This window comes from Arvicanthis niloticus, chromosome 18 (assembly GCF_011762505.2).
Source record: "Arvicanthis niloticus isolate mArvNil1 chromosome 18, mArvNil1.pat.X, whole genome shotgun sequence".
Classification (NCBI taxonomy): domain Eukaryota; kingdom Metazoa; phylum Chordata; class Mammalia; order Rodentia; family Muridae; genus Arvicanthis; species Arvicanthis niloticus.
This window is the reverse complement of record NC_047675.1, coordinates 11,477,651-11,494,057: the sequence shown is the minus strand read 5'-3', so window position 1 is coordinate 11,494,057 and position 16,407 is coordinate 11,477,651. Positions and strand designations below refer to the sequence as shown.

At 55.1% G+C, this 16,407-nt stretch overlaps 1 protein-coding gene across 7 annotated transcripts in view; it reads right to left on the bottom strand.

The window, feature by feature from the left end:
- Window positions 1–1,202: 1,202 nt before the first annotated feature.
- Window positions 1,203–16,407, bottom strand: part of Adgrl1 (adhesion G protein-coupled receptor L1) — a 42,925-nt gene continuing 27,720 nt past the window's right edge. For 3 of the 7 annotated variants that reach the window (XM_076915485.1, XM_076915486.1, XM_076915484.1), the window contains 20 exons: window positions 15,200–15,284; window positions 13,284–14,084; window positions 12,267–12,581; window positions 11,803–11,906; window positions 11,371–11,556; window positions 11,117–11,155; window positions 10,788–10,971; window positions 10,510–10,632; window positions 9,628–9,842; window positions 9,216–9,386; window positions 8,647–8,856; window positions 8,344–8,564; window positions 8,160–8,226; window positions 7,601–7,692; window positions 7,097–7,265; window positions 5,733–5,861; window positions 5,501–5,597; window positions 5,268–5,396; window positions 5,119–5,136; window positions 1,203–4,756 (listed from right to left, as the gene is read on the bottom strand). In XM_076915485.1, coding sequence (XP_076771600.1) covers window positions 4,020–4,756; window positions 5,119–5,136; window positions 5,268–5,396; window positions 5,501–5,597; window positions 5,733–5,861; window positions 7,097–7,265; window positions 7,601–7,692; window positions 8,160–8,226; window positions 8,344–8,564; window positions 8,647–8,856; window positions 9,216–9,386; window positions 9,628–9,842; window positions 10,510–10,632; window positions 10,788–10,971; window positions 11,117–11,155; window positions 11,371–11,556; window positions 11,803–11,906; window positions 12,267–12,581; window positions 13,284–14,084; window positions 15,200–15,284 — 4,092 coding nt within the window. In that variant the 3' untranslated portion in view covers window positions 1,203–4,019. Of the gene's footprint in view, window positions 4,757–5,118; window positions 5,137–5,267; window positions 5,397–5,500; window positions 5,862–7,096; window positions 7,266–7,600; window positions 7,693–8,159; window positions 8,227–8,343; window positions 8,565–8,646; window positions 8,857–9,215; window positions 9,387–9,627; window positions 9,843–10,509; window positions 10,633–10,787; window positions 10,972–11,116; window positions 11,156–11,370; window positions 11,557–11,802; window positions 11,907–12,266; window positions 12,582–13,283; window positions 14,085–15,199; window positions 15,285–16,407 lie in introns of all 7 variants that reach the window. The other 4 variants (XM_076915483.1, XM_034523187.2, XM_034523188.2 and 1 more) reach the window with 2 other exon arrangements.

Below are 16,407 nucleotides of genomic sequence, written 5' to 3'. Positions count from 1 at the left end.
AGTTGGGAAGTGCATTCCAGATACTTAAAACATTCATCTGTTGCTCTACTGCCAAGATATGTATTAGGGCTCCCTAGGGGAACAGAACTGATAGAGTTGATATGAATATATACTTATGTATATGGGGATGAATATATATATATATATATGTGTGTGTGTGTGTGTGTGTGTGTGTGTATAATTTATTGGCTTACAGGCTGTGGTCTGGCTAGTCAATGGTTGTCTCCTAATGGACAAGAATCCAATAGTTGTTCAGTCTACAATGCTGGCTGTCTCAAATGGTCTTTAGAATACACTGGAATCCTGAAGAAGTAGGCTCTAATACCAGTGAAGGAACGAATTTACCAATGATAGTGAAGATAGATAAAGAGCAATAGCTTTCTTCCATATCCTTTATATAGGCTGCCACCAGAGGGTGTGGCTCAGATTTAAAATAGGTCTTCCCACTTCAGATGCTCCCATCAATGTACCCAGTAGCTTGGATTTTAGTTTATTCCAGATGTAGTCAAGTTGACAACCAAGAATAGCCATTACAGTCATCATTCCACTTTAGAATCTAGACAAGTGGCTGGAATCTGTGTCATGTGTCCATGCTTGGCTGTAGCTATGTGTCTAGGCCAAGAAGGGCTTGTGACTCAGTGGGCAGGCCAGAGACCTAGGTGTGTGTGTCTATGTGTGTATCTAAGTATGCATCTCCACCTGTAAAGTGGGATTATAATTGTATCTGTGCACCCTTCATTATGGGTGCAGGTCAGAGGAAACTGCCCAACAAACAGCCAGACTAGGCAGATAAAAGGACCCCACATATAAGCACACAAGTGCACATCAGTTCCTGGTGTCTGCTGAGGGTTCTAAGACTGTTTTGCTTCTATGTAAGTTACATGGACCACATGTATGCCTGTGGAGGTCAGAAGGTTCAGATCCCTTAGAACTGGAGTCACAAGTGGTTGTGAGCCACCATAGGGGAACTTGTGCAAGAGCAAGTGTTCCTTACCACAGACAGTCTCCCCATCCCCTTCATTTTGATGAGCAGGGTTTCACTGTGTAGCCCAGGCTGACCTGACTATCTTGCCTCAGCTTTGCACATGCTGAAATGACAGGCCTGTAATACCAAGCTCATCCAGCCTCAGAGTGTTCAATGTACATCCTGGGACTAAGGGAGCATCTTTCTGTCCACCAATTGAATCACACCACGCTATCACTTCAAGAAATTTTAATTTCTTTATTGTTTGACTTTTTTGACTCAACATTTTTTTTTTAAAACTTTTTGTTTTTTTCTGAAACGTTCTTATGAGCCTTTTGTTTTATTCTCGTTAAATGCACTCGACCCAAAATTGGTTTGGCATATCGAAAAGGAGACCAAGGAGGGGAGGGAGTAGGGTGTGGGAGCAGGGGAGGCCCAAATGGACTAAGAAATTGAGAATGAGAGGAACACAGAGACAGCAAAAAAGGACACAAAGAAATAAGTTGGATAGCTAGGAAAACCCAAAAGAAAAAAAAAAAAAAAAACTTAAGAGAAAAAGAATGAGCAAGATTTAGGAGCAAACGAATTCAGGAGCCCGAGGAAGGGAGGAGCCCAAGACCCTTCTCTGTACCGACCCGCTGTGGTGGGGGCGTCAAGGCACCAGGTCTGGTTAGGGTAGGGGACACCTGGGCTCTCTGGGTGGCTTTAAGCTGGACTGTAGTGGATCCAGCCCCACTTGGGGACCTGCCATGTAGCTCTGAGGCCTGGGAGTGAGTTACTCCCTGTGCTAGCGATTCCAGCTCGAGCAGGAACCATGGGCCCTACTCCACTACATCCTACCCTCCATAGCCCACATTTGGAGAAGGGCTGTATAGGGCAAGAGGGCACAGGACTTGTGTGCCTGCCAATCCCCAAGGAGCTCTTTACCCCACATCTTCCAGCTTTACCGGTATCTGATGGCCTCAGGCCTGGGCTGAGTCAAGTCCTCTGGCTCCTAGGCCAGCCACAGCAGGGTCCAGATGCAGTGAAGCTAGGCAAGGGCCATGAGCCCTTCATATTCTCTTCATACCTGCCTGGCAAGGCTGTCCCCATCCTGTCCCCTCTTCCCTATCTAGACTTCACCCTTGGTCTTCTGGCAAGACAGGCTAAAACTACCAGAAAAAACCAGAGATGGAATAAACCCTGCCTTTTCACATGTTTCCCTCCATGGGGCAAACCATTATCTTTGGTCTGGCCCCTTTCCCCCTCATTGATTGGGGACAAGCCAGTCCCAGCTCCTTAGAAGGGAGAGGGCTTTCTAGCAGCAAAAAGGGTCCTTCCAGCCACTCATCCACCTCCTCAGCTCCTTCCTAGAGTCCCTCCCCCATAACCCAAAGAAGCTCATGGCAGCAGCAAGCTGAGACCAGAGGATGCTTGAAAACTCATGGCACTTGTGAGGAAGGAGGCAGGGAAGAGATAAGATGAAGTCAGCAGAGGTTGCCACCTCTGGAAGATGGCAGCAGGATTATGCTACCCCCAAAAAACTGGGGGGAGGACAGGCTGGGCCGGAGGTGCTTAGCAGACACTCTAAGCCTGCCAGAGGTCTTGGGATGGGGGGGTGGGGAAGGAAAATTGACCTCTCACCTTTGCCCCCCACCCCTGAAATGACATTGCTATTGCCATCCCACCCTCAGCCCCAGGAACCACCACTGTCTGACCTCCACTCCCTTCCTTTCTCAGGATGGGACACCAGGCTCTTCCTGCCTGCCATGAGTCCTGAAGTGATAGACAAGAAGCAGGAACTCAAAGGGGTAGTGCAGCCATCTTGGCAAAAGCATCTTTGGGTGTGAAGATGTCTCCTGGCCAGTGGGGCAGGGGACAGGCCTCTGGCCCTGGGGCAGGCAGTGAGGTACACGCCCCAGGAGGCTGACTGATGCAGGGAGGACAGAGCAGAGGTGAAAGGACCAGTGCTGGGAAGGACAGGTTCTTTGTTTCGCTGTTGCTTCTAGATTTGTTTTGTCTCTGGAGTGTAAAAAGCTGTCTGGCGGCTGCCCACCCCGGCTGGGATGTACACATACAGGAAGTCCTGGCTGCCAGGGCTGGCCGCTGCTCTGTTCCGGAGAAAGTCCGGGCTGGCCTGGGCCGCAGGTGCCCGGTGGCTTCAAGTGATGAGATTTTCTTACTTTTTTTTTGTCTTTTTTTTTTCCTTTTCCATTTTGTTGAAATATTTACAGCAATAGGGGAGGAAGAGAGAGGGGTAAGAGGACCCCCTAGGGAAAGATCCAAACCCAGGACCCACTCCTCAGGGAGCCCCAGACCCCAAATCTGCTCCCCAGATAGCCCAGCCCACAGGACTGGGAACTGCCCAAATATGGCCACTCCAGTGGGTTAGGGGCCCTGCGGGAGTTGTGCTTCATCAGGAGTCACCCCAAGGGAGGGGGTCATTGGGTGCACTCTGGGGGTTGAGGGACAGGCTTGCTTGGGAGACAGGGACCAATAGCAAGGGAGAAAGGAGCTTCAGAGAAAGTTCCACCATTAACCACCAGCTTCCACAGCCCCATCCCCTGGGCCTGGGCTTTCTCGTGGTGCAAGGCCCAGTCTCCAGGAAGCAAGGACTGTAGGATCCTATCCATCTGTCCCACTGTTCCTTTCTGGTGGATGGAGAAGAGTGAGCAGCAGATAGGGTGGATCCTGCAAGGCTTTGGCCACCTCAAAAGCGGCAACCCCCTATATACTTAGGGAAGCCTTGTCCCTTGCTTTCCCCCTCCACAGGCAGGGAGCTTCGGAAGTTGGTCACACCTACCAGCTTCTCTTTCACTCCCAGGGCCCTGGGGGCTTCTCCTCAATGCACTCCCCTAGAGAGGCTGGGGCTTGTGGCTGGTGGAAACCCTGTCTACTAACCCTGGCACCTGGGGCCCAGGTCATAGTCCCGAAGGGGACCGTGGGGCCCACAGGCAGAGGGGCACCTGGAGAGAGTGGCCCACCAGCCACTGCCTCCGTCAGTCTCTGCTCCCACCAGAGCCCCTCCTGGATTCCCTCCCTGGCCAGGCCTCTGGCCTCTGGTCCATGAGGCCCCTCAGAGACTAGTGACCAACTGCATTTGCCCATCCCCATCGGGCCCTGGCCCCTCGAGGCTCGGGGCTGCCAGGTAGCCCTCATGGCTGGGCCGCCGAACCTGGTAGTAGCCCTGTAGGGGATTCCGAGCCACCAGGGCCGGCGGGCGAGAGGTGTAGTAGATTTCTGGGGGCCCAGGGGGAGCAGGTGGGGGCGGGGGCAGGGCCTCATTAGGCCCTTCGGGGCTGCTGTCCGGGTAGGAGGGCGAGTCCCGCAGGTTGGCCCCGCTGGCATAGAGGGAGTCCCGGCCGGGAGGGGAGGAGAGGGGCCGGCTGGTGGCCCCATCCTCTGCCGTACAGCTTTCCGACTCATCCAGATCACTCTGGTACAGCACCGACTGGGCCCGGGGCAGCAGCAGTGGCTCCTCCAGGGCCTTGTAGAGAAGTTCAATCTCTGCCCGGTCAGCACCCCCCGGCCCACCGGCCTCGTCCTCACTGACCCCTGGCACAGGGGGCACAGGAGGCTCTGGTGGAGGCCCTTTGGCTCCCCCACTGGCCCCCCGCAGGTTGTTGTGCACCAGCTCTGAGATGATCATCTTCTCAAAGGCGGCAGCATCCGCCAGGTTCCGGCCTCGGGGCGGCTCAGGACCCCCATCTCCTGGAGGGAAATCACCACTTCGCAAGGAGTAGCTGTTGTTGAAGTTGCCGTTAAGGGGCAGGGTGTCCATGCCACAGGCTTCCCGGCCTCCCAAGGGGTGCTCTGAGGGCAGAGGGAGCAATAAGGATGGGGCCTGGTTGGATAGGTAGCCTAAGGAGCTGGGGTCTGTCCCAGGCTCTTCCTCAGCTGCAGTAGGGGGGGTGTGCATTAGGACCAAGCCTCCCAGAGTCTTTGAGTTCTTACACAAGTTTCAGAACTTCAAGTGGAGCCCTGCATATCCAGGTACACCCCCTAGGCTTGAACCCCTCACTTTCATTCTCTACCTGAGGGTTCCACCTGGCCACCATGTCAGAGCCTGTGGGTAGGGGCACCCCAAACGTATAGTCCATATGAGAGGCTACAGAAGGCTACTGCCTTGTTCCCACCCCACTTTGGAAGTGCTTCTAGGAGGCAGTGGTACTTACTGGGTTCCCTGTAGCTTCCTGTAGACGCCAGCCCACAGAAGAAAAGACAAGAATGAGTTAGGCAGAGGCCCCTTAGGACCTGCCCTTGGGGCCTCCCAATCTGGGACTCTGCTCTTCCCTGGATGCCAAGGCAGCCTAAGTGTCCTCACCTGGGGAGTTGAAGACTGGGGGCGAGGAAGGATTGAAGCCCACGGACTCTGCAATGAGTGTATTGTATGGGCTAGTGCCCCCACGGGGCTGGAGCACGGGGTTGGTCAGTAGGTGGTTCCCCATGGTACCTGCCCAAGGGAGGGGGTAAAAGGTTACAAGGCAGCCCAGAGACCTGGGGTGGGAGCTTCTGAGAGGAAGCAGCGCTGGGGGTGGGGGTGTGTGAGGAACTCACCTCGGTTCAGGGTGGGGGTGCTGTTGATGTCACCTGCCATAAAGGAAGACTCTGTCTGCTTCCTCACGGTGTCATTCCACATCCTCCGGATCCGGCTCTGGGGACACAGCCCAAACATGAGGGGGTCTCTAGGGCCACTCTGCCCTCCGGGGTCTTTCTGAGATTCTGGCAGAGCATTCCTGCCTCTTGGCCCCAGAGAGACCTGGTGGATATGCCTTCCCTGCCCGGGTACCTGGGTCCCTGTGTAGTATCGGGTGTTACTTCGCATGGCTGAGGTCTTAAGGGAGCCGTGAGTGCCCCCAGGGGGGGAGCGGATGCAGCAGTAGGAGTGGCGCAGGCACTTGCTGTACTCCTTGTGCACCTGTGAGAGAGGGGACAGTCAGCTGGCAGTGTCACTCTCAGAACCTGCTACCTAGACTGATTGTCATCTTAGTGGTTGGCAGGTCACTGGAACTTTGGCCCATAATCTTTTATCCACTATCAACTTTCTTATTCATCCGTTCATCCTCCGACTTCACACATCTTTAAAAGAACATGTACAGCCGGGTGGTGGTGGCGCACGCCTCTGGTGAGGCAAAGGCAGGCGGATTTCTGAGTTCGAGGCCAGCATGGTCTACAAAGCGAGTTCCAGGACAGCCAGGGCTACACAGAGAAACCCTGTCTCGAAAAAATGGAAAAAAAAAAAAAAAAAAAAAAAAAAAAAAAAATTAAGTCAGGGATAGAAGAAAAGTTTACTAACATGGTAAGGTTTACAAACTAAAGAACATGTACTATATGCCAGACAAAGGGAACATATGCTCTCCTGATCCTCCTGCCCCTCCCTCCCCAGAGCTAGGATTGTAGGCATGCACCACAATTCTCATCATGTGATGCTAGGGATAGAACCCAGGTTCATGGAGCTAGGCAAGCATTTACCAACTCGGCTATGTCCTCAGCCCATATAGGATTCGTTTTTGTCACTATCTTAAGACACACAGAGGGCATCAGATCCCATTACAGATGATTGTGAGCCACCATGGGGGGAATGAACTCAGGGCCTCTGGAAGAGCAGTCCATGTTCTTCACCACTGAGCCATCTCTCCAGCCCCTCACTTGTTCTAATTCTCCCTCATGTTGTTTTCTGAGACAGGTTTCTCTGTGTAGTCCTGGCTGTCCTAGAACTTGCTCTGTGAACCAGGCTAGCCTCAAATTCATAGAGATCTGCCAGCCTCTGCCTCTTGAGTGCTGGGATTAAAGTGATGAGCCACCACCACCTGGCTCCTTGTGTTTTTAAGCCTGTGACTACACATGTGCACAATCTGTGTAGTGTCCTCAAAGCCAGATGACGGAGCTGCTCAGCTCACACTGCTAAGGTTGACTCCCAGTTGTCTGTCACCCAAGGCTGGGCCTCGTGACTCACAGGGCCACAGAACATCCACAGTGAGATCTGCTTTGTGCCACCACCCTTCTAGAATCATCTTTCCTTCTGACTGAATACTCCCCACCCTGCCTCTAGTAAGACTCAGATGGTCCACATTAGGGAGCACCCGAGCCTCATCCTGGCCTCCCTCTCCTAACGGTCCAGAATACCTCTGAGGAGAGCTCTACCATCCTCACCTTTTTCTGTAAGGCGCAGTGAAAGACAAAGATGAAGACCCCCTGGAAGGCGTTGAAGGTAGTAAAGAGATACGCCATGACCACCGACTCCTTGTTGATGAAGAGGAGGCCGAAAGCCCAGGTGAGGCCCAGCAGGAAGAGCAGCGCAATGGCACCCAGCGCCCAGGACCTGGTGGCCAGGGGGACAGGCAGTCACACAGTACTCACCAAGGAAGACGGCCCAGCCTCAAGCCTAAGGTTGAGGAGGTCTTGGGAAGGCCTGCTGCTCCCTGCCAACTTCATCGTTTCAGCCAGACTGCCAGCCCACTAAAACTTTCTTTGTGGCCTGTTTTCCAGGTGTCCTCACAGACTCATTGCAGTCGCAGGCCGGAAAGCACAGGCTGGATGGACTGCTGCCCTTTCTGGTTCTGTTAAATAGGGCCATCCCAGGTACAAATACGCTCTCACTGAAAACCCCGCTGAACGGTACCAGTAATAAAAAGTTCCCCAGGGTTAGAGGCTCACTTGATGTTGTCAAGGCGACTGGAGTCGGGCTTGAGCACTGATGAGCTTCGGATCATCTTGTGCAGGGTCACCATGAGGAACACCAGGTTCACCTGGGTAGGAGCACAGGAAGCAGGCTCAGGCTGCGGTCTAGCCCCTTCTCAGCACCTGCTTTGCCCACCATTGGCAGCTATTTGTTATCACTGCTGTGAGGCCAAAGGTTGTGGCTTGGCATGAAACAGGGGCTTGGGCCATAACTGCAGGGTCATTGGCCTCAGTGCCAGGGACTGCTGACTTAGTCATCCTGGCCTTTTAGCTGCTCTTCAGGCTGTGTGTGTGTGTGTGTGTGTGTGTGTGTGTGTGTGTGTGTAAGAGAGAGAGAGAGAGAGAGAGAGAGAGAGATAGCATTAGGGGCCTTTTGCATCGTGGGCAAATGTTCATCACTGAGCCACGTCCTGGCCCCTCTGCTTGGTTCTGACAGTTTTTACGCTAGTGCCTTGTAGAGCTGGCAAGGGGCCCAGGGCTTAGGGTCAGGACCAGCTTGAATGAAAGGAGGCCCAGTCCTTGGAGTGCCACTCACCACAATGACAAACGAGACGGGCCCAATGAAGCTCCAGATGAAGTAGTTATCCACCCTCAGCCAGCAGCTACAAATAAAAACAACCAGAGTGGAAAGATGCCTGAAAGCCCAGCTACCCCACCCTAGCCCAAAGAAAGCCAAGAGCCAAGAAGATGGAGACCACAGGGACAACAGGGTGACTCACGCCTTTTCAGTGCCGTAGCTTCGGTAGTCAATGGCTGCTGCAATGCCTACCACCAGGGCTGGGAAGCAGTAGCCGCCCAGGTAATAGTACTTGGTGCGCGAGTACTCGCTCTCGAACACCTCCACCAGCAGCAGGTAGAGGTGCACGCCCTCCAGGCACAGCCAGGAGAAGGCGGCCAGGAAGAAGTAGTGCAGCAGGCCCGCAAAGATGGGGCAGGCGACCTGGAAGAGCAGCTTGGTAAGCGGCTGGTCCACACGCTGCAGCCCTTCCCACTGCCTAGCCTTGGCCCCAAGTGTGCCTCACCTCATACTGAGTTTTGTCTATTCCAACCAGGAAGAGCAGCTCTGCAAGGAAGAGGTTGATGCACAGGTTCTTGTGGATGGTGTTCCGGTCAGTCTGCAGGCCCCGCAGGAAGCAGAAGGTGGAGATGCAGATAGCCAGACAGACCAGAGAGATGACAATGCCAACCCAGGTGATGACTGACAGTAGCAGCTCATTAATACGGCCTTGATACTGGGGACAGGAGAAGGGGGTATACTCAGGGCTTGGCCAGGTACCAGCTGAAGGCAAGGCCGTAGGCACAAGGCCCTCCAATGCTGCCCAACCAGCCACCAAGCTGGGCCCCATCCCTGTGCAGGCTCACTTCCTCATGCTCTGGAAAGCTTGTGACACCAACTTGTTTCTCCAGAGTGCCTCAGGGACAGAGCAAGCCAGATGCAAGGCCTCATGCCCCAGGTAAGACTGGCGGCCCCCCATGCCCATGAGCTGGCTTGGTAGGCATCGCCCATGCTGTGTGCTCTCTAGGATGTCATGCAAACCTAGGCCAGCAATAAGCAGGCCTGCCCGGAGCAGCAGAGCACTGGCCAGCTTACGATCTCTCGGTGAGCCATGAGTACTGCGAAGTTGGTGAGGTGGCTGCAGGCACATGTGGTATGGGTCTTATTGGACTCCACCAGTCGGCAGCCCTGGGTTGACCAGTAGCCCAGCATGGAGCGCTCTGAGTAGTTCCAGAAGGAGCAGTTTGCATTGAAGTGGTTCTTGGCCTGTTACATAGTGGTGGACAGAGTGTCGAGATTACAAGTTCTGTTCTTGCTCTCATACCAGCTACAGGGACAGTGACAAGCATGCAGGAAGTGTCTGGGGGCGCCAAGGTGAACACCAGCTCCATGGTCCAAGCTGAAGCAAGGGAGCTGAAACTTACTCCCAGGTGGGTGAATGCATGGTTGGGATATGTAGTCTAGGAACAGAGGATGCTGGGAGTTTGAGGGGTACACCTGGGCTCACCTCCAAGTGGGCCACAGTAAAGATGACAGGGTCCATGAGGAAGACACGGCTGGACTCCTTGTTGATAGATGCTGCAATGACCTGTGAGTTGACCACCAGGGAGGCACCTCCAGGGCCACTGGACCCTGCCTCACCTGCCAGCTTCACTGTGGCATTTTCCGTGGACAAGAAGAGGCCCAGGTTGTTGTAGAGAATGAAGACAACCTTCACAACACCTGAGGAAGATGGGCACAGGGAGATACAGTGGCCATCCTTAGCCATAGCTTTCTATTGGGGTTCCATGGCTCTCAGATAAAACAAACCTGGGCTGTCACATGCCAAGCAGCTCAGAGGCCATTCCACAAGACCATTGTCCCTCAGTAAGTAGTTTAAATGACAGCACAATGGCTGGTTCTCTGACCCATTTTACTTTCTTTTCTTTCTCTTTTTAATTTTTAAAGATTTATTTATTTTATGTATACGAGTACACTGTAGCTGCCTTCAGACACACCAGAAGAGGGCATCAGATCCCATTACAGATGGTTGTGAGCCACCATGTGGTTGCTGGGGATTGAACTCAGGACCTCTGGAAGAGCAGTCAGTGCTCTTAACCACTGAGCCACCTCTCCAGCACCACTTTTACTTTTTGTACTCCCTTGGGCAGGTCCCTAACCTCCCTGTGCCTCCATCTCAAACAGGGCCAGAACCCAGGCCTCTGCCTCTGCAGAGCATTGGAATATATACCCACACGAGCGGCCGATAAACCATGATCCAAACACATGACTACTGTGTGCATACAGACGCAAGATCAAGGTGCAAAGTGGGCAACACGCACGCACGCACGCACGCACGCACGCGCGCACACACACACACGCACGCACACAGACGCCACAGGACACTGACCATTGCGACTGTTCTGTTTGATGGTGTTGGCAGACAGCTGAATGGAGTTCTCGCTGGGATACTCCTGGGGGAACACCAACTCCTGCACTTGACCCTCCGTGTTCAGGACAGTTACCTCCAGGACTGTGTGTGCAGGGGAAGACATGCTATCAGTGTCTATCCCCAGAGAGGGTTCATGCTAAACCATGAGGCTTGCGGCAAAACTACAGGCCCAGGAACTGGGAAACCAACACCCCCCCAGAGTTTGAGATTGACCCTGGAGTAGCTGCAGTACTTACCCACGTTTTGTTTGGCAGCCAAGAAGCGAGCAGGTTCTCTGACATTGTCAGCCAGCAGGAAGGCGCCCTCCTCCAGGACATCTAGAAGCATGGTGGCTGTATGGACCTGTTCGGTGGCATTCATGTCTTTCCATGACTCAAGTGCCTCTGGCCGGAGCAAGTTGTCCACTGTCTCCACCACAGCCTGTGGATAGCACGGACAATGAAATGAGTCTCTTACATCCCCTAGTTCCTTGGGACAGTCTTGCCCTCTCCTCTCCCTTCCATTCCCAAAGTCCCCAGGAAGCCAGGGCCCCTCATTCCCAAGAGCTGGGCCTTCCTGGGCTCACCTTGATATAGTCCTTGCAGGTTCTCTCTCGCTTGTGCATCTAGAGAAAGAAATGGAGGGAGTGGCAGGTGGAGACTGCACACAATGCTCTCCCTACCCTTAGTAGATCACTCTTCCAGAGGCCTTCCTCAGGCACCCGACCTCTTAGGAGTACCCAGGGCAGTGCAGCAGCCCCTGGGTCCCACGTCCCTCACTGGTCATGGCAGGGTGGCAGCAGGTGCCGAAGCACAAGCCAGAGCCTTCTTATATGCCCACCTTATTGTAGTTCTTGCCGGCCGACTCGCGTTCAATAGGCCGGAGAGCCTGGAGCTGGGCATCCAGGATGTCCAGCAGCTGCTCCATCAGCTTCACCGAGGAGGACACGTCCCCAGCATAGATGGAGCCCCGTGTGTGGCGGGCCAGCTCACTGGCAATGTTAGCCGCATTCTCTCCACTCTTGATCTGCATGAGGTGGGGAGGAGGGGCCCTCAGGTCCAGTGGGCACTGGCCTGCACAGCTGCACACTCTCTTGTCGCATGCCCCGCCTGCACAGGCCACCTTCTCCCTGTTGGCCTTCCCCACACAAGGATTATCTAAGAGAACCCTCGCCCTGGCTTTCAGCCCTGTGTGTCTCTCCAATGTTTCCCACTCCTCCTGCTGACCCTGGGCTCTGGCTGGCCTGCCTGCAGGGGGCAGCAGTCACTGTACCTTCTGTGCTACTTGGTTGACCCAGGGGGAAGTGCAGTTACTGAGGTCAGGGCCCCGAGGGTTCCAGAGCCCCAGAGCTGGGAGGCACTGGAATGAGGCAATTCCTGTAGAGATAAGACAAAAAACCCAAGAGAAGGAGATGAAGAGGAGCCAAAGAGGGAGGAGGAGACAGAAAGGAGGTCGAGTAAGAGAGGGACACTTGGGAAACAGCAAGAGGCCCACCCAAGCCTCCCAGAGCTGGCCCCCAGGCAAGATCCACGGAGGAGGGGTTTCCTCACTACACCTCTCCCAACCCTGTCTGGAAGCCCTGGAACACTGAGTTGTTCCTTTGTCCCACATCTGTCCTGAAACTGGCTATGCTTAGTCTGAGGAGCTGAACACCTGCAGCTAGCTCCCCAGGTGCTAGGCTGCAGGCAGCACCCAGAGCTAAGCCCTTCCAGTTCAGCTGTCACTCCAGCACTCACCTCGTGTTCCCTTGGGGCAAGGTCTCTCCACCAGCATACCCTGTTGGGTAGCTGGCCACTGGACCCGGCGGACCTCTCGGGGTTCACAGAAGAGCTCAGGGGATACATGTAGATTAGGGGCCGGAGGCCGCCGGGTACTGGGTGCTGGGGCTGTGGCTGGAGGCAGGTCAGGTCCCAGCTGGTTGATGGCACCCACTGGGTGTGTGGTGAGGGGCGCCCGGCGGAGTGGTGTGGTGGCTGCAGGCGAGGCTGTGCTGGTGAGGGGCGTGGGCCGAGCTGTGGTAGTGGTACTGAGAGGAGGGGAAGTGGCTGGGCCTGGAAGGTAGGAGACACAGGGCATGATCACACCCATACCTAAGGCACACCATGGGCCCAAACACAGGGTTCCTTGGCACCTTGATGGGTAAGCTACCTTACCCATTGAAGTAGAAAAGTGTTCTGGGCCCCCTAACCTTTTTATGCTCAGAAGTCCCCTACATTTATATATACACACAGAAGAGAGTAAAAATATACTACTATGCCCCAAGAGGTGTCTCTCCCAGAGCTGGTACTGGGAATGTATGTTAAAGCTGTTGGATACGATCACCTCTTCATCTGTGACACAGCCGACTGAGGTCTGGTACCTGCCCACCTTCTCTCAGGACTGTGGTAAGGGAGCTCTCGGGCTGCCCTGGGTAGGTGATGGGAAGCTGGGGGGAAATGAGACCCAGTCTCCTGAGTCTACCTCCCCAGCTATTTCACACTAACGTCCCAGGCAGCACAGACCCTGGCTAGAGCCAGAATCCCAGGACTCAATTTTGAGGTAAAACAATGCCTCAGTCACTTAGTGCATGAGCTTCTTCTGTCAACAGCGCAGTGCACCTAAGCCTTGAAGACAGTAGGCACACTGCAGTGTGGACTGTAAGGAGGGTGGAGGTTTGCCACAAGTCGTGATTTTCTTTATCTTTTAGTCCCCCAGAGGTTACAGTGCGCCCTACACCCTGGAACCAGAGCCATCCATGTAGAACCCATCCTCACCAGCACTGGGGTCTGGGGGTCCGAACTCCAGGCTATAGCGCACCACAAAATAGTTGTTCCACACATAGAGCTGGTTGTCCCGAGGGTTGTAGTCAACTGAAGATACGAACTGGTAGGGGTTGGGGAAGGCCAGGCTGACTGGCTCCTCTCGGTTTGCATTGGTGTTGAAGGCATAGTCCACGCGGTTGCCTGCCGCCTCGCTATCGTCGTCCACATAGACAGAGCGCAGCACGTAGAGGACGCCACACACCATGAAGGCATTGGAGGCCGAGCGCTTGTCGTAGCCCGTTTCCCACGTGCCCTCGAAACGCAATGTGTAGGGGTTGAGCTGGCTCACCACCAAGCGCCCGTTGTTCCCCTCAGTTGCATAGATGACCCACAGTCCGTTCTCATCCACTGCCAGGTCAATGTCGGTTTTGCCTCCCCAGCGGTAAGGTGAGGTGTCGTGGTAGTTGGCTGTGTTTATGACCGTCTCACCGCTCTTGATGCGGGTCCGCAGGTCATATTTGACAATGTTGCGAGTGCGCTCCTTATTGTAGAAGACCGCGCCATCATAGACCACAAAGCCAGTGCCATCAACACGGTTGGGCAGTCTGTATGTGGTGGTGTGGCGTGCAGCCACATAGTCCTCCCATGAGGCGTACTCAGTCAGTGTGTCCGTGCGGTAAGGGATCCAGGGCATAACGTAGATACGGTCACCTGCCTGCAGCGGGTCCTTGCACCATGCACCAGACTGATGCTCTGACTCATGTGTGGAGGTGGGTTCCAGCACCTTCTGCAGGGTCCCTGGACACACGAAGACTGGGCCGGGTGGGTGGGTGGGTAGGCAAGGAGGAGGTGGGGAGGAGCAGAGGCAAGGAGAGAGGGGAGAGAGAGGCATGTTGGTCACACGGTGGGAGAGGAAACCATGCTGTCCCCTCCTGCTGCTGCAGTCATGGTTGCTTGGTCGGGCTGGTGATGGGAAGGGGTTTGTGGGCTGGAACTCCCGCCCTGCCCAGCTGCCCCTCTCCCTGGAGCTGTGAACCCTGGAGACCATCAAGAGCAGGGTTAGTGTGGGAAGGTGGTGCCTCTTCCCTTCCTTGGCTGCTAGAGACCCTACAGGCTGGGGATAAAGGATATGGCTGGAGCTCTCCCAGACTGGGCATGAGGAGGGTGGGGAGTGGGGTCCTCTGCTGCATTGCCACCTAGCCTCAAGGTTCAGGTGTCAGCACCCTGGCCTCTCTTCTCTGCCTTTATGGAAAAACTAGGGGATCCCATCCTTCACCAGCCATGCAAGGGTAGACTTTCTTTTTTCTTAAAACAAAAACAAAAACTTCACTTTCTTCCTCCTCCAAAAGCTGCAAGGTAGAGTGATGTTTCCACACCCACTCTGGCACGGAGGCTTAGGGCTGTCTATCCTTCTCCTCAGGTCCCTGATGCTGTCTGGGCTCCACTCAGCTGGCACCCGCCAGGGAGGTAGCTGAGAAAAGGATGGAGGGAAGCAGCTCCTAGGTTAGGCTAGGGAGGAGTCCAGTGCTGCCCCAGCCGGCAGGGTCTCTGGCGCTCAGGTTCAGAAGCACACAGACACTGGTGCACAAGGGGGGAGTGGGGGCATGGAGAACAGGACTCCCGGGATATTGGGGGTGAGGGAGCTGTGCAGAGGGAAGAGAGACAAGGAGGGGTGTGTGTGTGTATCCACAAAGTCCTGGCTCCAAGGGAGGCGCTCTGGAGACCACCTGGGAAGAAAAGGTTAGTGCTGGCGAGGAGAGAGGGGGTGAGCAGAGAATTCACTCCAAGGCCCAGGCCCGACTGAGAGTCCCTTCCAGGGGCAGTCCCAGGTCCAGCTCGGAGGGGGCAAGGGAGGGAACCAGGTGCTAGGATAAAGCCCCAGCCCACCCGACAACCCCCCACCTCCCCTGCCCCGGACCCCGATTTACCTGTGACCATCCCCGGCTCGGGAGGAGGGACCAAGGCAGCGCTGATGTCAGAAAGGTGGGGGGCCCCGCCCCACCCCCCCATTCCCTGAAAAGAGGAAAACCTCAACTGCATCTCGTTGGCACCACTGGCCTGCCCACCCTTGCCCCTCACAGCCCAGCACCACCTGTTCCTAGCCTACCCTACTGATCCAGCAGGTCAGTGTGGCCAACCCCCTCCTCTGCTCTGAGTACTGTGGACCGGGCCCTTCCCTCAGAAGGGCTGGTACCTCCCCGTCACTTCATGACAGAACCCACAGGCAGGCCAGGGCTGTAGGGTGTGTGTGTGGGGGGGTCTATGGTGAATTCTCTGCTCCTGCTTGGTCCACCACCAAAGCAGCTAGCCCCAGGGGCACAGGGAGGGCTGAGATGACTTGGCACCAGCATGGTGGGCAGCCTCAGTTGTGAGGGACCCCTGGGTAGGAGCCAGGTTTAGTGCCTACTTCCAGCCTAGCTCATCAGCAAGGCTAACACGGTTGGTGATATGTGCAATCTGTATCTCTCCCTTCACAACACTGGGGCAGGTTGGCACCAGGCACAAGGCAGCCAGTATCAGCCCTTTTAGCCAAAGTTAAGCCTGGGTTCTAAGCCCTAGCATTCTGTACCCTCTGACCAGACTACTTGGCCCCCACCCTTTTTTTTTCCCCCTGTTCCCAGGTCTTTTCTCTACTCCACAGAAACCCCTGCCAGGGGTGTGTGTTCATGAAGAGGGCCTGAGCTAGTCAGAGGGTACCAGTGGAGAAAAACACAGTTAGAAGTCATTCCAAGGAAGAGGAAAGATGAGGAAGGGTCTGCCAGGGGCCTTGGGCAGCAAGGACCCCTCCTCAGCACCCAGCTCCCAAATACCTCTTCCCTCCCCCAGCCCAGCCCGGAGAGGAGATCCAGTGCCGTGGTTCCAAGCCTGCAAGAAGAGTGGCCAGTGCAGGGCTGACTCAGGAGAACAAGGGAGGAGTGGTGCCCAGGCCTCTGAGATGGGCAAGGTGGGAAGCAAAGGGGAGGGGAGCAGCTCAGAGGGACCCCGCCCACCTCCCTGGCAAGGGATCCTCCACAGACCACCTTAATTTCAAGGCAAGAGGGACCCTGAAGGGCTGTTTCCCTGTTGGTCCACTGCCCTACTACTACAGGTCCCCTCTACTCCCTGGCCCATAATGGACAGCCTCATCCACCACCAT